Source organism: Nanorana parkeri, unplaced genomic scaffold (assembly GCF_000935625.1).
Source record: "Nanorana parkeri isolate BGI_ZX_2015 unplaced genomic scaffold, ASM93562v1 scaffold1744, whole genome shotgun sequence".
Taxonomy (NCBI): Eukaryota; Metazoa; Chordata; class Amphibia; order Anura; family Dicroglossidae; genus Nanorana; species Nanorana parkeri.
In genome coordinates this window covers 197,520-219,156 of record NW_017308012.1, presented here as the reverse complement: position 1 = coordinate 219,156, position 21,637 = coordinate 197,520, and the positions used below count along the sequence as shown (strand labels likewise).

Genomic DNA, 21,637 nt, shown 5'->3' with positions numbered 1-21,637 from the left:
GGGGGGGGGGGGCAGGCATTGGATAGTCCTGGTGGAAGGGTTAAAAACTGAGGACTTTGCTGGAGGCTGTACTACTTGTTGGCAGTGGTGGAGTTCCGACTCTCAGCCCTCTAGAGAAGTAAGTATCCAGTGTCTTCTATTGCAGAAGCCAAGCTTTGTAAATTTTTCTTTTTCATCCTTCATTTGTGTCTCACAGATTCTGCAGCTCACAGTGGCAAGGTATCGGCAACAGAGGCAGTACTATCAATCCACATATCAGTGGGCAGGACTTAGTATGGCTGGGTGCTGACTGACAAGCTACAGACTTGTGAATCAGAACTAACCACTGTTAGCCACGTCCCCTATAACATCTTCTCATTCTACCAAAGTACAGGCAGACACAGCCTGCATGAGAGTGGCAGCTCTGCTCTGAATTTAGTAGCAGTGCAGCATTGAACTTTGCAGGGGGAATAATGAAAAATAAGTGTGTGTAGATGAAATAATTAAGTACAGCAGCACATATTGTTTAATGGGTGGTCATATACTTTAAAATGTTGTAAGCATGCTTCAATGAAAGTCTCTTTCAAACAGGCTGCTGTCCTAAAGCTTTCGTACAGTGGTCTCTCAGGATCTGTAATCCTGTCATATATATTATTACAGTGCTAGAAATTTCCAGCTGCAGAACTTAACCCACATCTACTCATTGCCCAAGAAAAATTGAAGCCCCAGCCTGCATTTCCCAATTATATCTGCTTTCAGTTGTGTCAGCAAAAGTCCCTATAGGAATAATTAGTCTTCTGGTGTCTGTGGACTCCACTAGAGGGCAGCAGACATCCCTGGCTGCCTGTCCCCGGAGAACAAACACTCTGCTTACGGATATTTTCTGTTAGTCCCATTTGTCTCTAGGATTAGGTTGGTGTTTGGTATGTGTATTTGCTCTTCTTCCTCTTCATCAGACATATGCATGCTTGCTAACATCTTTGAATGCCAATTGTGGGGGGTGGGGGGAGACATTTCAAAAGCCCTGAAACCCTAGGGACTCCAAGAGATCTGATTTAGAGATTAAAGGAGAATTATGAGACGAGTGATTTTCACTGAGCCAACGTGTGACAATGAAACTGTCACAGGTCGGCTCAGTAGATCGGGAAGTGAGCGAACACATACCGTCACTCGCTCACTTCTCGATCTATCCCTGCAGAGAGCCGTGACTGTCGCTCCTGGCTTCCTGCAGGGATTCCCCCCCCCCTATCCGATCCTCCAGCGCTGACTGGCGAAACAGACGGGGAGGGGGCGGTCACAGCTGGCTCTGCCTCTGGATAGGCAGAGCCAGCTGTCAATCCCGCAGCTGGGTGGATCCAGACAGTATTGTCGGGATCCGTCCCGCCTGGGGCGTCTCTGTATACTGAGCTTTGGGTCACGGGAGAATGCTAATTTGTGTTCTCCCGTGACCCTGAGGAGAACTATGGGGAAAAGCCCTGACCCATAGTTCTCCTTTAACACAGGTGCTTGCAAACCATCACTAACATTTGTTTACACAATGTTGAGGACCGTGCAGGTTCACCATCTAAATGGTCCTTTCATGAGGTCCCGGCGGTTATTAAATCCAAGATCCGAGCATGTCAAGGTTAGCAATGCTAGCAAAGATGCACAAATAGATCTTAAATAGAATGGGAGCCAATAGTAATCCACATGTGTTGAAAAAATTATTTGGAATAATGTATTTCTATCTACATATTAATAAAGTTTTACATTTATAGCATGCATTGTTTTTAGATTTTAACGAGAGATGAAATGCATTTCTACCACTAATCCATCACTCTTTTTGCAGCAATTGACCAAGTTATACATGGACACTGCTACATTAGTCTGGAATGGAAACCCAATATCTGGGCAGGAGGCTCTTGTTGAGTTCTTTGAAATGTTGCCATCCAGTGAATTTCAAGTCACCACGTTTGACTGTCAGCCTGTTCATGGTAAGAAGGGGTGAGATGGGTCCTTGTAGGAACTGCTTCACATATGCATATCCTAAAATGATTTTAGTATAATGTCTTTCCGCCATTTCACATTTCCCGTGTCTTTAAATATAAACACAATCTTTGTTTTAAAAAAGAATTGTAGGTATATGACAAATGATACTGAGCGCTCTATGAGATGGCAAGTCATCTCTTCTCATTTCAGCTTGAGCTATCGAGTTAAAAGAGAACTATAGAGTAACCTTTTTATCCCATAGTTCTCTTAAGGGTCACGGGAGGACATATACTAACCTCCTCCCATGACACAAAGCTCAGTATATACTAAGTTATGTACTGAGAGCGCCGCAGCCGTTACAGATCCTGACAATACTGTTGAGATCCACCCAGCTGGCTGATTGACGGCGGGCTCTGCCTATCTAGAGGCAGAGCCAGCTGTGCCCGCCCCCCTCCCCCATCTGTTCCTCTATTCAGCGCTAAAGGATCAGAGAGGGGAATCCCTGCGCGGAGCGGTAACTGACAAGTCACGGCTCTCTGCAGGGAGATGATCGGAAAGTGAGCGAGCGACGATATGTGTTCACTCGCTTCCCGGTCAATAGAGCCGACGTGTGACAGTTTCATTGTCACACATCAGCTCTGAATATGAGGATGAGTAAAAATCACTCACCTCATAGTTCTCCTTTTTAAATATACAAATATAATCATATGCAATATTTCATATTCACCTGAATAAAAAGAGAATATTTTAGCTTTTTATTCACAACTATAATAAAAGAAAATATGTACAAACATTACCCTAAATACAGTGTTGGTGAAATGTGTCTGATTCATCCTTGTTATAATGCAGGTGTCTCTTGTAACTTGGATGCCACCCTGTTTCCAGAATAATTACTACAGACTCCTCTCTGTTCAACTGTAACAAATATACGTGTCCTGGTCTGAACTGGAACTTTGCCTCTGCATTAAAAGCTGTTGCCTTCACAATAGGCTGGGTGTACAGCCTGATGAGGGAAAATTAATGAATACAAAATAAACTATAACGGTTTGATTTGGGGACATGGTAAATGGATAGCAGCATCCCTTATAGGAATATAGTTATATGTAATTAATGTACACAAAAATTCCCCAAGAATCCCATACATAGAGATGAATGTGTTTCCGAGCAGAGCTCTAGCTTAGGTTATGTTTTCATGAAGATCAGATACAGAATAGCATTGCATGCCTTAATTAGGAGGCTTCTGTCTGTAGAGAAACACTTTGTTTCCAGGGTGGTAACAGATTAGTGGAAGGCGTGGCCTGACATGGTCAATATGCCACATGCTACAACCAATGAAGGCACTCATGTTCTGAACATTACACTTTTCCCAACACAGTTCTTGGGGCTCACTTGGAAAATGTTGGCACTGCGCACCAAGCCCATTCAGCATCCATATGGACATAGAATTTTCCTTATTAGACACTTGTAGAGTAACTCACTCCCTTTTATATATCTTAGGGATGATTCACACCTCTGCAAGAGATAACATGTGTCATTGTGTCAAGGCAGCCTGTTTACTTTTATTGGGCCCCTAATGAGCCTCAACACAGACAAAAATGTACCTGCGTTACTTTTTGGTAATGCAACACAGCAGAACACATTCCCACTTGTTTTTATGGTATATGCGATTAGGGGTGCCATTCAGAATAATGGCAACACACCACAGTATACAGCACACCTTGCATTGCAATAGTGCTCATTGAAATGCAGGTTTTGATGCACGTTATAGGTGTGAAGCCAGTCTTAGGAAACCAAGTAGTAATATCCCTGGTTAAGTCTTATTTTTCCTGTGTTGCACCTCCTGCATTATTTGTACTGTAAGATAAATAGGAAGAGGGGGATTCGCTTGTAATGGCACTGGCAGGTATGTGGACCAGGGAACTCTGGTGCAGACGTATGAAGACTCTGGGTGATTCAACAGCCTAAACTACTCCTGGAGAACTGACCCCTTAATAAATGATGCTGTGATCATGTCTATTTATTTGATGGTCTCCAATCTGTGTTGTGACAGTTTTTATTAGTGTGATGCATACTTGCAGAATTCTTTGAATTACACATCAGACGTCTTGCTGGATGAAACACTAACGCAGGTATTACTAATCCTTTTTATTTTCCTTTCAAGAACAAGCGACTCAAGGACAGAAGACTGTACTGGTTGTTACTCATGGCTCTGTGAAGTTTGAGGGAAACAAAAACCATTACTTCAACCAGAACTTTTTATTGACTCTCCATACTTATCCATCTAACAGGCTGTGGAAGATTGCCAGCGACTGTTTCCGTTTCCAGGACTGGGCCAGCTAAAGGCAACCAGCTGACAATTTTATTTAAGACAAACCTATTTCCAGAATATAATTGATAAATTGCTACTAGGAGTGTAAAGAGGTGCCTACAGGTTGCATGTTTTTACAAGCTGCCTCCTTTCTCACAAACCCAGGCACTGTATTATAGCTAGCTAGCTTATTAGGCAAATTAGTGAGATTCAGGAGCAAGATATCAACTTCTAAAATGGAAATGGCATTTTGACATATTGGAATGCCTAGGTTTTCAGAGGGCCTTGGTCACTTGTAAGGTTACCAAAGGCACCTCAAATCCTTGCCAATCCTAGTAGAAGTTTACAAAGTTTATTCTAAATCGAATTTAGTTTAAGGTAAAAATTACCAGGTCTTAAACCTTTTGTATGCCCACAGTGCTGAAGTGCAGGTACAACCTGTGCTGGTCTATAAGTCAACCCTTGTGTATTATCCTTGGGTTATAAACCTGAGCTGTACATAGAGCTATTAAGATTAGGCTGGTCAAGTTGGGATTAAGTCTTAACCTTTCCTGGCACAGAACCCCACGTCCATCATTTACCTGTTACCTGTCCGATTGGGTCTTGGCACCCAAGGCTTAATGGTAATTTAGGATGAAGGTATGGCTCCATGTACAGTATGGGCCTAGTATCCAAGGGAGCATCGAAAAGGCACAGGGATAGATTTGAAGACTTAAGCTGGCCAAACACTGCTTTTTTTTTTTTAAAACAAACTTTCTTTCGACTTTCTATTAGTTGATCAAATCGATGATCGATTTTGACCGTAGTGACGGGGAAAAAAACTCGGAGCAGGATGGAAACTTTTTCTTGAACAAACGACATTCTAACGGTGAATGTGGTTTTTGTTTGATAAACTCCATTCGTTCCAAAATGGAACGTTAACCATCAATCGAAATTTCGATTGACGTTCGTCAAGTGTCTGATGGCATTATTGGGTGGTAAAGACACAGGGACCTGCAGATACTATGAAGTGGCTGCACTTTGGCACTCATATAGCCTTGTTTTAACCAGGTCAGGTTAACTTTAATAAGGACGTGTAGGGTAGTATTGATATGCACATGCAGTAATCTACAACATTCAATCAGAAATTATTTTGCAGCATTCCAGTCAGCGAAAAAACAAAGTTTCATTGGCTGTAATAAGTTACTGCATGTCGTACCTCACTATGTACCTTGTTACAGTGGTAATATGGATTACTGGATACACAGTCTGGCACACACTGCTATGTGAGTACCAGATTAGATTTTAAACACCTGAAATTAAAACAGGAAAAAATATTAGTATAAAGAACAGTCAACTGTATATATGTTTTTTCATTTTTGTAAAAGTTGTATATGCTTTGTATTGTATAACATTAAGACTGATAAAAAAAATAATTTCCTTTTAATCTTGTGTCTGTGTTTTTTTTTTTGTCATGTATTTTATTGTGTGATTTCTTAGTTGACTGAACCAACTATGTGATCAGTGTGCCTGTTTGGAGGAAGATGTGTTATAGACCTACACACCTGAACAATGCATAACTGGCATTTGTATTGTGAACTCCATCTTACAGACAGTGCAATTGATATAAAAAAGAACATTGTTAGTGCTGAATTTGACAAATATCGAATGTGAAACTTCCACTGAGTAGAGAGATGCTTCTGAAATCCTGTGGTTGCAGTGACACTTTCTGTGCGTCCTTGTGCTTGGTCATGCGACATGAAAGATCAGTTAACCAAGAGCAAGGAGTGCATGGTGAAGGTTTGCTGCACACTAGCCATCTTTGCAGCACTACAGTGCTCAGTGCACCCTCCAGTGAATGTAAGGGTAACTGTAGGAGGAAGGGGTTGGTCAAGGCTGTGATCTTCTGGTTTACACCGATGTTGGCCAGGATCCCCACTTGTGTTACTCATTTGGTAGTAAACCAGGGTGACCACTATAAAGCCTGCACCATTTAAATAAAAAATCCTCAGCTGTCCCCATATACCTGTCCTTACAAGTTCACTTTAAACAAAACTTGTACTGAGAGATGAGGACCTCCATTGCTGGTTTCTGCTTCTTTAAATGCCAGGTTCTGAGTTACAGTGGTCGAGTGACTGAAGGCAAATGGGATGTTCCCTGTGCAAGGGATTGATGAATGAAAGATTACACAACGATCTTCATTTGGCACAGGAGTGCCGCATTTGCTTATAGTTAAAGTGTATTTCGTGGCTGGTTTTGAGCTGCTGTGTGCACCCTGTCAGTGGACTAACCTGGAGCAGCACCTGGTACATGTGCTTTGGAATTTTCACCTAACTTAGTGAATGTGGTGAAACTGCTGACTTCCATGATCCAATCATGTGCAAGCAAAACTATTGTTTTTTTACCTTGCTTGTAATTGGGTATTCTTTGCCATGTGAGTTTTTACCACATTCACTAAGCTAAGGAAAAATTATCTTGCAAATTGAACAGCCTATTTGTCTTGTGATCGACCCCACTGTCTCTTAAACCTAAGTTTAACTTTCTGTCCATGTTACACCCATTTTCAGGTTATAACATGAAACATGGTCACATGGTAACCCTAGACCACACTTGTAGTCCATTTTTATTCTCCCTCCTGTGCCTGTTAATGAATGTCTGTACCTTGGTAAGGACAAAGGGAGAATCTGCAGGAGCCAGAGAATTGCATGTGTGATCCACTGATTTATGGTTGCAATGCTTTACTGGCTCCAATGCAAAAAAAAAATTGTTTTACAACAATGATAATTCTCAGCTTTTCTTTTAAATGTATGCATTTTTTTTTTTGAAACTACGTGGACCTCACCTTTCCGTAGGTATGCAGATTAGGAATTATAAATCACTGACTTAAAAGAAGCATACAGCAAGTTTTGTCAAAGTATTAAAGCCAGACACTCCGCCATACGCTTTCCCAATCTTACGTGATTCTTATCCAACCCCCCCCCAATCCTATGTTCCGTGCGATATATTGCCCAATGGGAACAGGACCCTGGGTACTACATGGTCGACCGAACAAAGAAACTTCATCCCACATTTTGCGCATAAAGCTTCCATAGCCAACAAGAAGCTGGCTATAAATTGCTCTCGCGTTGGTACATGGTACCACAGAAACTCAACAGAATCTTTCCCTCCTCATTTGTATTGGCGGTGTGGCCAGGAACCGGGTACTCTGCCCCATATTTTGTGGGCCTGCTCGATCATCCGTCCATTTTGGGAAAAGGTACATGATATCATCCTTGAGGTAACTGGCTCAGATATGGGTTGTGACCCGGCTAAATACTTACTGCATCTCCAGACCATGTCCAAATGACGCTATTGTAAGTCCCTATTGATTCACCTGCTTAATGCAGCGAAGTCCTGTATCCCGCTTCTCTGGAAACAGTCCACACCTCCCATCTCCCTGTGGCTTAATAAGGTTAGAGAGATGGACATGGAGGACCTCACTCTGTCTTTGCAACACAGGGAGAAGCAATTTCAACACACCTGGTTTTACTGGCATGAATATACTTCTACCAGTGAATACGAAATGTTGCTGAATGACTGAAACTCACCGCCCTCCTGGCGCCGCTCCCATGAAGTCTGGGACACAACTGCCAACCCCCCCCCCCCCCCTCTTTTTTTTTTTTTTTTTTTTTTTTTTGCGCGCCCCCCCCCCCCCCCCCCCCCCCCCACCTTTTTGTTTTGTTTTGTTTCTTCCCCTTCCTCCCTGGGCCCTTCTCTTTCCTTGCAGCTTTTGTCTTTCTTTGCTTCTTTCTTTGCTTCTCGTCTCCTTATCGGTATGGTGACCTCCATATTTAATATGATTATCCTTAGATAGCTCGATGATATCCTCCTACAGGTGAAATACCTATTTGTCAAATACTCCCATGCCTCTAGGGGACGAATGCTTCTTGTACCCTTTGTATCTATTTTCACTATGTATTTATCTTTCCCGTTTGAATTGTACTGTCTTAAAAGTTTTTGAAAAATAAAGAATTTACAAAAAAAAAAAGTATTAAAGCCAGGCAAGTAGCATTTTCATAAGACCAGTATTGGTGGCCTATGTATTTCTTTCAGTGTGGATTACATCTCTATGGTTGCATGGCGGTAATTGTGTGATAGCTGTGATACTGGGTGCAAAGCTGGATATTGTTTAAAATGAGACGTGGAAATACATGTAACGTTTTGGACAGTGGCTAATATAGAGCCCTGGGCCTGGCATTCAAAGACTTGCCATTCGTACCCACACCTACAACTCTATTATGCTGGATAGAAGCACCGTGTCTATGCAGCCAAATAGGGGTTGCATCATGGAAACAAAGCATTTTGTTTTGGATAAGCTATGTTATGCTGAGGGGGATTAAAGATTCACCTTAAAGTGTTGCCAGCAGTCGCAGACTAATAAAGGAGTAGAGGCTGTTCCCATATACAGAAGAGAATGTAGCCGCACTCCAGTTGAATAATACTGTTGGTATATTAAATGAACTCCTGGTATATGGACAGTCACCTTGGGCTCTAGCCAACACGTTTTGCTCGGTATGTATGTAATCCTGGAGTAAAAAGACTACTAAGCTCGTACTGAGTTAAACATGTCAAAGAGTGAGCCCAGAGGAGGACTGCCTATGTACCAGACATTATATAGATATATATACATTTGGGATCATCTACAATCATTTTCAACAAAACTGGCTGCACCACTCTAATAAAAATAATTCTGTAAGCTCTCACAGGCAGGGCCCTCCTTACCATCTTGTCTTGTATTGTAACTGTAATGTCATCCTTATATTGTAAAGCACTGCGCAAACTGTAATAATAATGTACATATTAGAGACAGAGAAGCTGAACAAATGTATGGATACCATGCTGCACGAAATGAAAGTGACCAGTAGGTGGAGTTCTTCACTGTTAAAAAGCTCTGCTTCCCTAACCTATCTTCCAACAGGGCATGTTTAGCAAGTAACGCTACATTTGTATGGACATAGAGGGGAATTTGTCAAAACTGGAGCAGTTGCCCAGGGCAACCAATCAGCTTCTCTCTTCAGTTTGTTCAGTTAGGAGTTGAAAATAAGAGAGAAGCTGCCCAAGTGGTTGCCATGCACAGCTGCTCCAGTCTTGATAATTTCCCCTCATAGTGTCTTAACAATGCAGTGTTATGCATGGAGATCCATAAAACATGAGCCGTTGGCGGGATATGAGGACGGCGGGGATACGCTGCTGTATTACACATCTTGGAAATGCATGTGAATATTTACATACCATAAAGGCAACATCCATAGTGCAAAATTGTCCATAGGTGATGCTTTAAAAGCCTTTACGGGTCAACTGTGAATAATGGACCTAAAATTACTGCTCTCACTCCAGCGTGTGCAGCAATACCTAATATGTGTGACTTTTCCATCGTTTTTGTATGCGTATGCACCTGACATGCATGTTTGAATTCATATGTGCATGTACATGGGGGCAAGCTAATAACATTTTAAGTACTTTATTTCTTGTATTAAACTTTGTTTTTCCTTAATTTTTTTAATTAACTGTATTGCTATCGCAAAAGACTAATACGCCCCCTATGTGATAGCATAGTACAGGTCATGAAACGGATCCCAACAATTAGGTCTGGAGCGGCCCAGCTGCGTGAGTGACAGCTGGCTCTGCCTATCTAGAGGCAGAGCCAGCTGTACCCGCCCCCTCCCCCGGCCCTTCTGCCAGTCAGCGCTGGAGGATCAGAGCGGGTTGCATGTACATGGGGGCAAGCTAATAACATTTTAAGTACTTTATTTCTTGTATTAAACTTTGTTTTTCCTTAATTTTTTTAATTAACTGTATTGCTATCGCAAAAGACTAATACGCCCCCTATGTGATAGCATAGTACAGGTCATGAAACGGATCCCAACAATTAGGTCTGGAGCGGCCCAGCTGCGTGAGTGACAGCTGGCTCTGCCTATCTAGAGGCAGAGCCAGCTGTACCCGCCCCCTCCCCCGGCCCTTCTGCCAGTCAGCGCTGGAGGATCAGAGCGGGGAGGGGGGAATCCAGTCCCTCTCCTGTCACGGCTCTCTGCCATGACAAGATCGAGAAGTGAGCGAACGCCGGTATGTGTTCGCTCACTTCCCGATCTCCTGAGCCGACCTGTGATAGTTTCATTGTCACATGTCGGCTAGAACTATGAGGTGAGTGAAAAGCACTCGCCTCATAGTTCTCCTTTAAGGAGACATCAGGTGTCCATTAGAGGTTTGTAGAACAAGTGCCTTGTTGCACTCCTCACCAGATAGAAAAACCTGATATACAGGTGGGTGCTTTCAGTGACCACGGATGGCACCATGAATGAACTGAATTTGTTGAAATGTCACCAGCACACCAACGTTTTAATGAAATAAGCAAAAGTCCATTTATTGAAGGAACATAGCCATTCTAAAACTAACGCTTTTTGGGCCTCGCAGGACCCCCTTCATCAGGTTTAGAATGATGACATTGGAGGGCTGAGCACTTCAGGGTTCAGACTATCCAGAGCAGATCAGCCAATGTTCGCTCCTTTGCAAGTGCACAGAGATGATTGGGTGATTTTACAGCCGCCTGAATCAATTCTCTATGGCAGCAGGGAGTAAAAATGTAAAGTTTGTTCACATGCTTGCGCTGTCACTGATATAACCCTTATGCTTGTGGCAGTAAAAGTGCTCAAAGAAAATCTGTACTGAAATACATGGTGGCTGCCATTGCTGATCTCCTTTTGAAAATGATAGTTACCTGGATGTCTCTGGCTTTAATACATTGAGACTCAGACTTTAAAGAAGCATGTAGACCAGGAAAGCCAAGCTGGCCATACACCTATAGATTATCTGCAGATTTTCTATGGTCAGATGGAAAAAGTGGAAGATTCCTCCATCTACGCTAAACCGTGTGAATGGAGGAATCTCCCGCAGGACCAAGCTTCAGTATCTTGCTAGTCGGCCCCGCTGGCTCTCAAAATACCTGAACAATCTGATTGGATGCAGGCATTGTTCTGGCATTTTGACAGCCAGCAGTGCCGACTAGCAGGATACTGAAGCTTGGCCCAGTGGGAGATTCCTCCATCCACACAGTTTAGCGTAGATGGCGCAACCTGTTGCACTTTTTCCATCTGACCATAGAAAATCTGCAGATAATCTGTAGGTGTATGGCCAGCTTTAGTGAAAGTAGAACTCATCAACACATCTAGTTACTTCACAGTGAAAATATGTTTAGCAATTTGATTCCAACATTGCAGCATTTTAGGTGTACATATTTATTCCAATGGAATGAGATCATTTCCTTAGTGAATGCGCCATGAATGGAATTATTACATCAACATGTGTCGGGAACACTTTGCTCGAGAATGTAAGGCTGAGCTCCTGGCTTTATGTTTCTCCATAACATTTTCCATCTGCTCACTATTATATTTGTGAGCCTTGCATAACCAGGCAGCTGCACAAAATATCTACTCTGTAAGATAGGTTGAAACCCTTGACTTGCTGGAAGCACTGTGCTTGATGATTGGTTTCATTATGACACTTTATGAATGAGGATCTGATTGGAAAGAACTGGTTCATTATATGGTCATAAGCCACCAACTGCACAGCACGAGCAATTTGTTTGGCAAGGGAAATTAGTATAACTTCATAGACGACAGCTGCTTGTCTTCAGAAAAATCTGCTTTTGGGTATATTTGATCAAATTTGCTCTTGTTGCCCCTAGGTAACCCTTCTGTATATAAGTACGTGTAGCTTTTTTTATTGCATTTATATACATTTGGTGATTTGAACAGTAGGTTGGGGGGGGGATGTAGTCTCAATTAAATGGAAGTTAAAGTGAAACTCCATGCAAATAATATGCACTATTTTTTTTTTACAGTTTTACCTTCCAAAGGATTTGTTATTCTGTACAGTACATCTTGTGATTTACACAGACAGGTGACATACTATGAATTAGTCTCTTTAGCAAGTGTTGTTGATTGGTGCTCTGTAGTGCTGACATGCCGGACTGCTGTGTAGATCCAGCTGCTCTGACACTTGGGCGCAGCAGTGCTTTGTGCACCGTGTACCATGGACTCACATCCAGTACTGGGTGAAACAACAGCACTGCAAGGAATTAAGCTGGCCATACACCCCTTTAGATTTTCTGCAGATTTTCTATGGTCAGATGGAAAAAGTGGAACAGATTCCTCCATCTACGCTAAACTGTGGATGGAGGAATCTCCCCCTGGGCCAAGCTTCAGTATCTTGCTAGTTGGCTCCGCTGGCTCTTAAAATACCTGAACAATCTGATTGGATGCAGGCATTGTTCAGGTATTTTGAGAGCCAGCGGGGTTGACTAGCAAGATGCTGAAGCTTGGCGCAGTGGGAGATTCCTCCATCCACACATTGTAGCGTAGATGGAGGAATCTGCTGCACTTTTTCCATCTGACCATAGAAAATCTGGAGATAATCTATAGGTGTATGGCCAGCTTAAGACTTAGGGTTGTGGAACAATGGTAGAATTTTCTGCCCTATTTGTACATAGATTTCAATTGGCCTTAAAAAAAATAATAGCCAACCTCTGATTTGTTCTTGCACATGATTTGTGTTGCACTGGTTATTGTAAGTATCCCTTTACAGCTTTAGATATGTAGTTGCCATTAGTTGTAAATTTCTAATTGTTTTTTTTTTCCAGCAACAGAGACAGCTGGCTTTTTCTCCCCTGACAATGTTACAAAGACATAATAAGGCCTTGTAGTACAAATGATGTGTTGACATAGTTTGTTTTACTTTCATTATTCTCAGGATGATCTACTATGCAATGATGAATTTGCCCCGAGTGTTGTAGAAGAAACACAATGTGCCTGTCCACTTACTACAAATATAAGGATACAGCTAGTGAACTTTCATGACTAACTACTTTTGCATGTTCAGGAAGGACTACATACAAGGAACATGGCCTACATGAGTCAATATAATGAGCTTCAGGTGACCTCACAACAAATCCTTATGGTTGCTTACAGCCCAATTTCCTTGAGTGTCCTTCATGAATATGCCAGCATCCCATTTTTCGCTTGAAGGAGTCATGGAAGAATGATATGAATGATATGAAAACAAATTTAGGTACACTGAGCACACTTTACAACATTTCCCCAGTTCCGGTATTTTGATTGATTTCACTTGCTGCATGGAATATCTGTTTAGTTGTATTTGTAGCATTTGGACCATTCGCACTTGTCTCTGAATTTACATAACATCTAAACTGATTGCATCCCTTTAGTAAAGGATTACAATATAAAATATGGAAATGGGAGTAGAAAAGCAAGCAGATGTACTGGAAAACTGTCAGGTTGGTTGCAATAATCCAGACCTCCCAATATTTTATAGCTAGAAATCTGGAGTACCCTTTTGAAATTGTCAGAGCTGAAATTTGTTACTGTGTTTTATCACCCAGAGCACCTCTAACCTGACAGTTAGTAGTGTGATGGTAAACTGTACTTCTACCTAGAACTAAATAAACAAACTAGGGACCTTCAAAGGATGCAGCCTAGTACTTGATGTGTGGGGTATTCTCTACTGTCTGGAACATTCAGTCTATGATCCTAGAGCTCAGAACTTTAATCAGCATGAATCTTTAACAGACAACTGACAGACGGGTCCTTTGGCTAACTGGTTACCTCCAGCAGGCTCATTTGGCTCACACGACATTCAAATACCTCTGTGTGTACCTAAATACAACACACACCAGCTTTCAGTTTGCTGGACTACTAAAAAAAGTTAAAATAAACTACAAAATAGTTTTGGTTGAAGTAGTCTTTAAGAAGTTATAAAGAAATCGCTGGCTGAAGTCTGTTAAAAAAAAAAAATCCCGGGAGTGTCGATCTCCTGACCCCCCACTGCGCTCAGTGGTTCTTCCCACCAACCCCCATGTTGTTGCAATATCCTCAACACAGTGACAGTTTCATAAAGACTATTTCTACCTTTTAGACCATGTTTCATATTACACCCATATTTAGGGTCCCTCTTATTGTATCGCAGGGTGCTTCTTCTTGCAGCATCCTGTCTATTTTATAATTAGGCACACAGACACATCATTTATTCACAGATCGATTCACAGGAGAGGGACAGATCTTAGTGGACTACAAGTGACGTCGCTGCACTTGTAGTCTATTGTTAGATTTCTTCAGGACCCATAACTAAAAGCCCATATCTTGATACAGACAGGGGTTAGAGGAAGTCTGCAGGAGCCTGGGCATTGGACCTGCAATCAATCCACTGATCACAGTTGTAATGCTTTGCAGGCTCTATTGCAAAAAAAAATAAATGCACATTTTTTTAAATTCCAAGCAGGCCCATTTATTAATTTTTTGCAATCGGTCGAATTAGCGTTTACTAGACTTTAACTGATGATTTTTCTTCAACAGATCAGTGTTTGGCAACAGAGTTGCTTTAAAACGGCATTTTGCTTATTTTGACAAATCTTTGTGTATGTGCTTCCTGCATTCCTTAAGCAGATTAGCAGGTCATTCACCTAGCTCTAAACTTGAACCGTAAATGCATGCAACAAATGTAAATTTCCTGGTAAATCAGGTCTTCTTGTTTTAGTAGACAGAATTCCATTTTACCGGGATTCTAGAAACAAAAGATTATGAAATGTAAACTTGTTATTTAATGGACGTTTCCCTTAGCTATCAGTACAGCATTCATGTACTTATGTCGGGTTGTAGGACCAGTGTAGCAAATTAGATGACACAATGCACTGTATGCTATTTTAACTCCAAGTCTTGCCTCTGTTTTTATCATAAACGTTTCCAGGTTTTCCTCTTTTCGGAATGTTGCCATGGATATCTCATTGCCCACTTCCTGCACTCATGTGTCTCTGCATTCTGCTGATAGATTAATCAAAAGACATCAGACACAAGAATGGAATTTAGTCAAAATATCACCAGTGCCTAAAATATCCAAAGATAACATCAAAGGAAATCGTAATTCTATAAAGCTGGTGTGGAAGACATGGAGACTGGGCACAGAGCAAGCATGGTATATTTGTAAATAGTATTTACTTATATGAATTCACCAGCAACAACATTTTACAGCATGAATGTAGGCAAACCCCGATCTCCATTGGCTGGGGAAAACTAGTTACAAGATATGGCTCTCTGGTAACCATTTTTTAACTATCTATATAAAATGTTTGTTTTATAAATAAACTTTAAAGTGGAACAACAGGTTTTTTTTACTAACCTTTCCCCATGCCTAAGCCCCCCCTCCCCAGCACTTAAAAAAATATATATATACATAGAGAGATATAGAGTAAGAATAATTTATTACAAAAGGTCTTAAGGCCCATTCACACCATGGCCTTGCATGAGCGTGTGTTGCGTTTGTTTCCAGCGTTTGGTGTATGTCCCCATTGATTTCAATGGGCTCCTGAATGCACGACAAATGCAAGAAAAGTAGTGCATGTGGCAAAATCTGCGACATGTGTTCTGCGTTTCTTCCCATGCATTTGAACATGCCTGGACACCACGGGTTTGGCCAGCCACATTTGGGTTGCCATTAACTAGTAATGGCAACGCAAGCGCATTTTGCGTTTGTGACGTGATCTGTGAAGACACATAAAAGCAGGTGGGTTTTCCAGCGTTTGGCTCATGTTCATGGAACATGATGGTTGGAATGGTTACATCATAGGTCCTTACTCTTCTCTGTTATCAGTTGTGGGTGGTCCTTCCTCCAGCACTGAAATAAAACATGATACCTATTCAATGCCGCAGTACTCTGAACCCAGGCTGAAATTATAACACCCCCGGGGAATCCATGAAAACTTGTGCTCAAAGTAGGTAGGCTGAATGAAGCTGGCAGTCAATCAACCCAGAAGGCTTGTGGAGATGCTGACAAAGAGTGTCTGAGAGGGAATGCAACAAAACCCGCTTTTTTCATTTCTACTTAACTGGGTTATGCATTTTTTTTTTTTGACTGGAGTTCCACATAGCATAGGATTTCCAGGGCACTGTTGGTTATCTAAAGAGACAAAACAGCACACAGTGGGAGCTCCCTACACCCAGGCTCCATTTGTCTGACTGTAACTTTGGAGGTAGCTGTTTGATAAGGGAGCAGTGACTAGGATGAGTCATCAACCACTGTAATTGTCAGCTTGAGCTATTAAGGTCTGTAGACAACAGGCTATTTCAAGAAAGAAATATTATGAAATGTAAAAAAATATAAAAAATATGTGCTAGAGGGGGCCACGTGTTATACCTGCTGGCCAAACATATAAAAAAAATCAGTGGTGTATACCTAGGAACTAGGAAATTAATTTGACATTTGCTGAACCCAAGTGCTGATATTTGCAGATCTAATATCTCTGTGCTAGAAGCCCTGGATTCAGCATTGTCACGTCTACAAGGAGCCCTAGACACAGCAGAATATACAGTACATAGGAGTAGGGGGGCACAAATATACTGTACATATACTGTATGTAGTCAAATAGTCACCTAAACTACTTTGATACAGCCATGCAACAGTATTGTTGACTGAAAACAAGCAGTCATGGCAATGGAGTGCAAACTGTTGGGAAGCTAATTGGACAAGCTGGACAAACATTAACAAAACAAAAATAAAAGATTAAAATATATAGCCCATTAAAAGACAAAATAACAAAGCCAGATATGTTGCAATATTCACCTTCAATCCAGGGATTTCCCCCACAGTACTTTTTCTGGCACTAGATGACTGAAGGCCAGCATCATTCAACCAACATCCTCTGAGCCAAAGTAATCCTCAACCCGCTCCAGCCCAGAGGTCATTGATGCCTACATGCCCAGGTCGAATTTTACAGTGTCCGTTAACTTGACAAACATTCTATGATTCATTTGAATACCTAAATGATTTTTATATATGTAAGGACATGTCTTATATATGTTTGTAAGGCTTTTATTTGATGTACCGTTTTATATACAGTTGTGTGAAAAAGTGCTGGCCCCCTTCCTGATTTTTCATTGTTTTGCACGTTTGTCACACTTTAATGTTTCAGATCATCAAACAAATTTAAATATTAGTCAAAGATAACACAAGTAAACACAACATGCAGTTTTTAAAGGAAGGGCGCCACACGGACCACGGGGCAGCTTCTAACCGTAAGTCTGTTTGCCATAACATTGCTGCATACACCCAGATTCCACACACCAAGATCCACCAACATTTCTCATCACATAGATCCATCAGGCAATATCGAATTCATTCACATCACTTTTGGTAGTTGCGCTCCTGTCCTTTTTGTTTTGATCTGCAGTTGTGAATAGACAGGGTCCTCTCCCTGTAGTGAGGAGCTTCGCACACCTACAAACAACAGCCTTCCAATTGGAGTTTGCCCACACGAGTGCGCTTTATCCTTTTTTTGTGTTTTCCATTCACAGTATTTAGGTATTTAGCTCTGTTATTGGGGTATATCACTGTACTGACTCATGAATACCTGACTGTGTGTTATTTATTATCTTTTAATACATAACTCTATAATTTGAGCAAAGTAAACACTATGTATTCTGTACAGCCTTTAGATATGCAAATGTAAATAAAGCAGCAATATGTTTTTCCTATATCCACCCTCTCATAAAACTAGGTCAGCCAAGGGAGTTAACTATAGCTAGAGCAGAGCACACTACGGGGCCCATAGCTACACAGTGATTCATGCAGGTAGCAACAGCATTTGGCAATTGCATATATTTGGATAAAATGAATGTAAATATCCTTTGTATATGATCTCTAAGACAGCAGTTAGTTTTTTATGTCACTAAAGCATTTCCCTTGAAGAGACAGAGGAACCCCTTAATTGATTTGCCATGAGGCCCCATCATATGCAGTTATGGGCCTGAGATCCATGTACATTTTCATATAACAAGTCTGGGGGGCTCATAAACTGTGCTCCTGAGAAATAGAAGAAAACCCTATAAATGCTTTACTGTTACAACCAGGAGGGTGAAGATGGGGGCCATGGCCTGTGCTTACATGTTGCTGGGCATTCATTGGCTATAGAAAGGGTAAGGGTACAGTATGTTTCCCCAAGTGCCCTATCACCTAGAAAGTCCATCAAATACCTTTGTTGGAAAACTGCTAAATTACAAAGGCAGAGAGCGCTCTTATCTCACTAGAGCATCTGGTTTTGCAGCAAGTACCTGCATACCCTTCCATTCATTTTGTTACCTAGTCTATTGTAATTATCGCCAGGCTTTGTGCTATGGTTGTTTGATATTTGAGAATGTAACTGTCTATGATGTGGATTGCTGAATGCAGTTACAGGTAATGACTTGCTGGCTGATGCCTTGAGGCATTTCTTTAGAAGCTGCATAGTGACTAGTTCTTACATTTTAATACTTTAACTGTTCACAATGCAGACTTGGAGAACCCACTATGACTAGAGCCAGTTTCACTAGTTCAAATGATGTTGCAGACTACAAAACACAGTAAGTCATGAAGGTTGTGATCTATATGCTCTTATGGTCAAAGTATCGTCCACTACATTTAAATTTTTTAAATCAAAGTTTGCGCCAGGTGGGAGCGACGGGGCTTCCTTGCTGTCAGACTTCCTTGCTGTCACTGGCTTCAATACCTCACTGACTAAGGGCCCGACCTGCATACCTGTTCCAGACCAGAGACTTCAGTAGAAGTCACATACAACCAGCTTAAAACTACTCGGGAAACATTTTCCTCAATTGGTTGTTTCTTTATCTTTTACAAATACAGTGCAGCATTACACACATGGCAAATAGTTGATACAAAACTAGTTATGTTATACTTTTAAAGTTTCACTGTTGGTCGCATAAAATGCTTATTTTGTGTTGCATATTCTCTAAGCAAATACAATGTATGTGTCTTCACACTAAGCATATATAACCTGTACACTTGCTCTGCCATTTTATTGTATTGAACCCTAATAAAATGTGGTTGACATAAAAAAAAAAAGGATGGTTAAAGTACTAAAAAAAAAAAAAGCGCACCCCAGTCAAACATTAAAATTTGCCATTGAAAGTTTTAGGGCCCATTCATACTATTGTGGTGCCTTGCAGCCCAGCCCCTTCAAGTCATTAGACTGCCTAATGCATTAAAATGGTGCATGTACTATTTCCATAACACACGTCTGTGCATTGCCCCACTGCAAAGCACGTCCATCATGGAAGTGTGTTGAAATGCCATTCAGAATGAATGGCACAGCATTGCACAAATGCATGTAGCATGAGTTGCTACATGCTACCACAACCTAATAGCATGGATAGGTCCTTAGAGCCCCAGAAAATCCTGTATAGGTGCCAACTTTCTAAGAAACTGATACTCACCCAGAGATAAGAACATCCCTGTCGCACTCACATGCCACTGTTCAGACCTGCAATTGGCTACTTGGATATTAGTGCTGCATTGTGGGAGTTGGGGGTGGGGTGGGGGGTGCCATGTGTTCCCCCATAATTGCAATGTTCGGGTTTTTTTATTGGACTGTAATTACGGACCCACCATCACTGCAGCGGAGGAGAAGACAGGTGCCCCACTGTGCCCCCGGCCCCATAGCGGCCGCCTGGGTCGCTATGGTGATTGTTACGCCACTGAATCTGACAATACAATCTCTGTACAATCAGCTTTAGATTTACCAAAACTATGTATTATGAGGACCAAACTAACCCATCCAATCAATTTGTATCCAATCATACAGGCCCTTGCACTACATACTTTTTGTAGATCAGGACATTGTAATGTGTGTGGTGAGCTGTAGATTGGAGATTGAGGCCCCGTTCCCACTGCGCGATATGCAAATCGCGCGTTTGTAACGCGATTTGCATATTGCGCGACATCGCGAGATTTGCCGCGCGATGTCGCGTTCAAGCTTGCATTGAGCAAGCTTGAATCGCGGCTAAATCTGCTCAAAAAAGGGTCCTGCTGTAGCGACACACGACCCGCGACAGCAGGACCCTTTGCCCCATTGGATTGCATTGGAGCGCGATATCGCGCGGTAATTTGCCGCGATATCGCGGGAATTACCGCGCGATAAATCGCTCAATGTGAACGGGGTCTGATGCTGTTAGATTTGGCACTGAGTGATGACCTAAACCTTCTTTACAGTCTGTAACCATGCATTGTGATAATGTGCTTGTCAATGTGAATGAGTGAGAAAAAAGCACTGTGTATCATAAACAATTGTCTTTTTTTCCTCATTGAGTTTTCACTTTTTTCTGCTGCTGATCTACTATAGCCTCTTGCAGCCGCTTCCTGTCTACATGTACTTCCTTGAGCATTGACTGCACACCATCACTGTGGACCAGCTTCCTGACAGTGACAACGTGGCTACACAATGTGTGTAGTCTCCACTAGGAGAGCAACTAGGACACAGGGCCCAGGGTGTTGTCACCTTATAACAGGAAGTAAATAAAGCCCTTCCTGGCAGGATCAGCGGGTATTATTTTAATAAAAGCTACAGATTAAAAATTACTTTTAAAATGATATAAGATTTTATAGGAGAACTATGAGGTGAGTGCTTTTCACTCACCTCATAGTTCTAGCCGACCTGTGACAATGAGACTGTCACAGGTGGGCTCAGTAGATCGGGAGGTGAGCAAACACATAACGGCGCTCACTCACTTCTCGATCCTGTCACAGCCCTCTGCCGTGACAGGGGAGGGGCTGGATTCCCCCCTCCCCGCTCCGATCCGCCAGCGCTGACTGGCAGATCGGACGGGGGAGGGGGCGGGTACAGCTATCTAGAGGCAGAGCCAGCTGTCAGTCACGCAGCTGGGCAGATCCAGACATAATTGTCGGGATCCGCTTCAGCTGCGGTGTCTTAGTATACCGCAAGCAGCAGCTCGCGGTATACTGCGGTGTCTCAGTATACCGCAAGCTACAGCTCGCGGTATACTGAGCCTAGGGTGACGGGAGGACGCTAGTTTGTGTCCTCCCGTTACCCTAAGGAGAACTATGGGGAAAAGCCTTAACCCCATAGTTCTCCTTTAAAGGACTGGGTTTACAATGTTAAGTAAATGTGAGCCCTTGTTTGCATAATCCTGCACTGAGGAGCAATACAAAACTTACAGTGTCAAACTAAACAGTCTGGGTTTAATATTGGCCTTACTATTGGCTGTCTGACATTACACTCATAACCTTTTCACATAAGATTAGAGCTGAAAACATTAATGCTTCTCCACCATTAGCCTATTACATATATGACGTACGTGTAAAATTATATTTTCCTGTGTTTTGGCAGGCTTTTGTGTCTCACACATCACTAACTAGTTTTTGTTCCGTTTAGAGATTTCAAAGACCCGCTTACAACCCTTAAAGGGTAAAAATAAGCACTGAATGTGGATATGCCAGTTTCCTTTCTGAAATGTTATTGTTTAGCAAACCGGTTATAATTGTAACAGTGGTTTTAAGACAAATTACAAGTCT

General features: G+C 41.9%; 1 protein-coding gene across 2 annotated transcripts in view; it reads left to right on the top strand.

Annotated features, from left to right (window-relative positions):
• Positions 1-4,620, top strand: part of LOC108799504 (NTF2-related export protein 2-like) — an 8,286-nt gene extending 3,666 nt beyond the window's left edge. For both annotated transcript variants that reach the window (XM_018571368.1, XM_018571366.1), the window contains exons 3-4: positions 1,808-1,952; positions 4,109-4,620. In XM_018571368.1, coding sequence (XP_018426870.1) covers positions 1,808-1,952; positions 4,109-4,287 — 324 coding nt within the window. In that variant the 3' untranslated portion in view covers positions 4,288-4,620. The remainder of the gene's footprint in view (positions 1-1,807; positions 1,953-4,108) is intronic.
• The last annotated feature ends 17,017 nt before the right edge of the window (positions 4,621-21,637 follow it).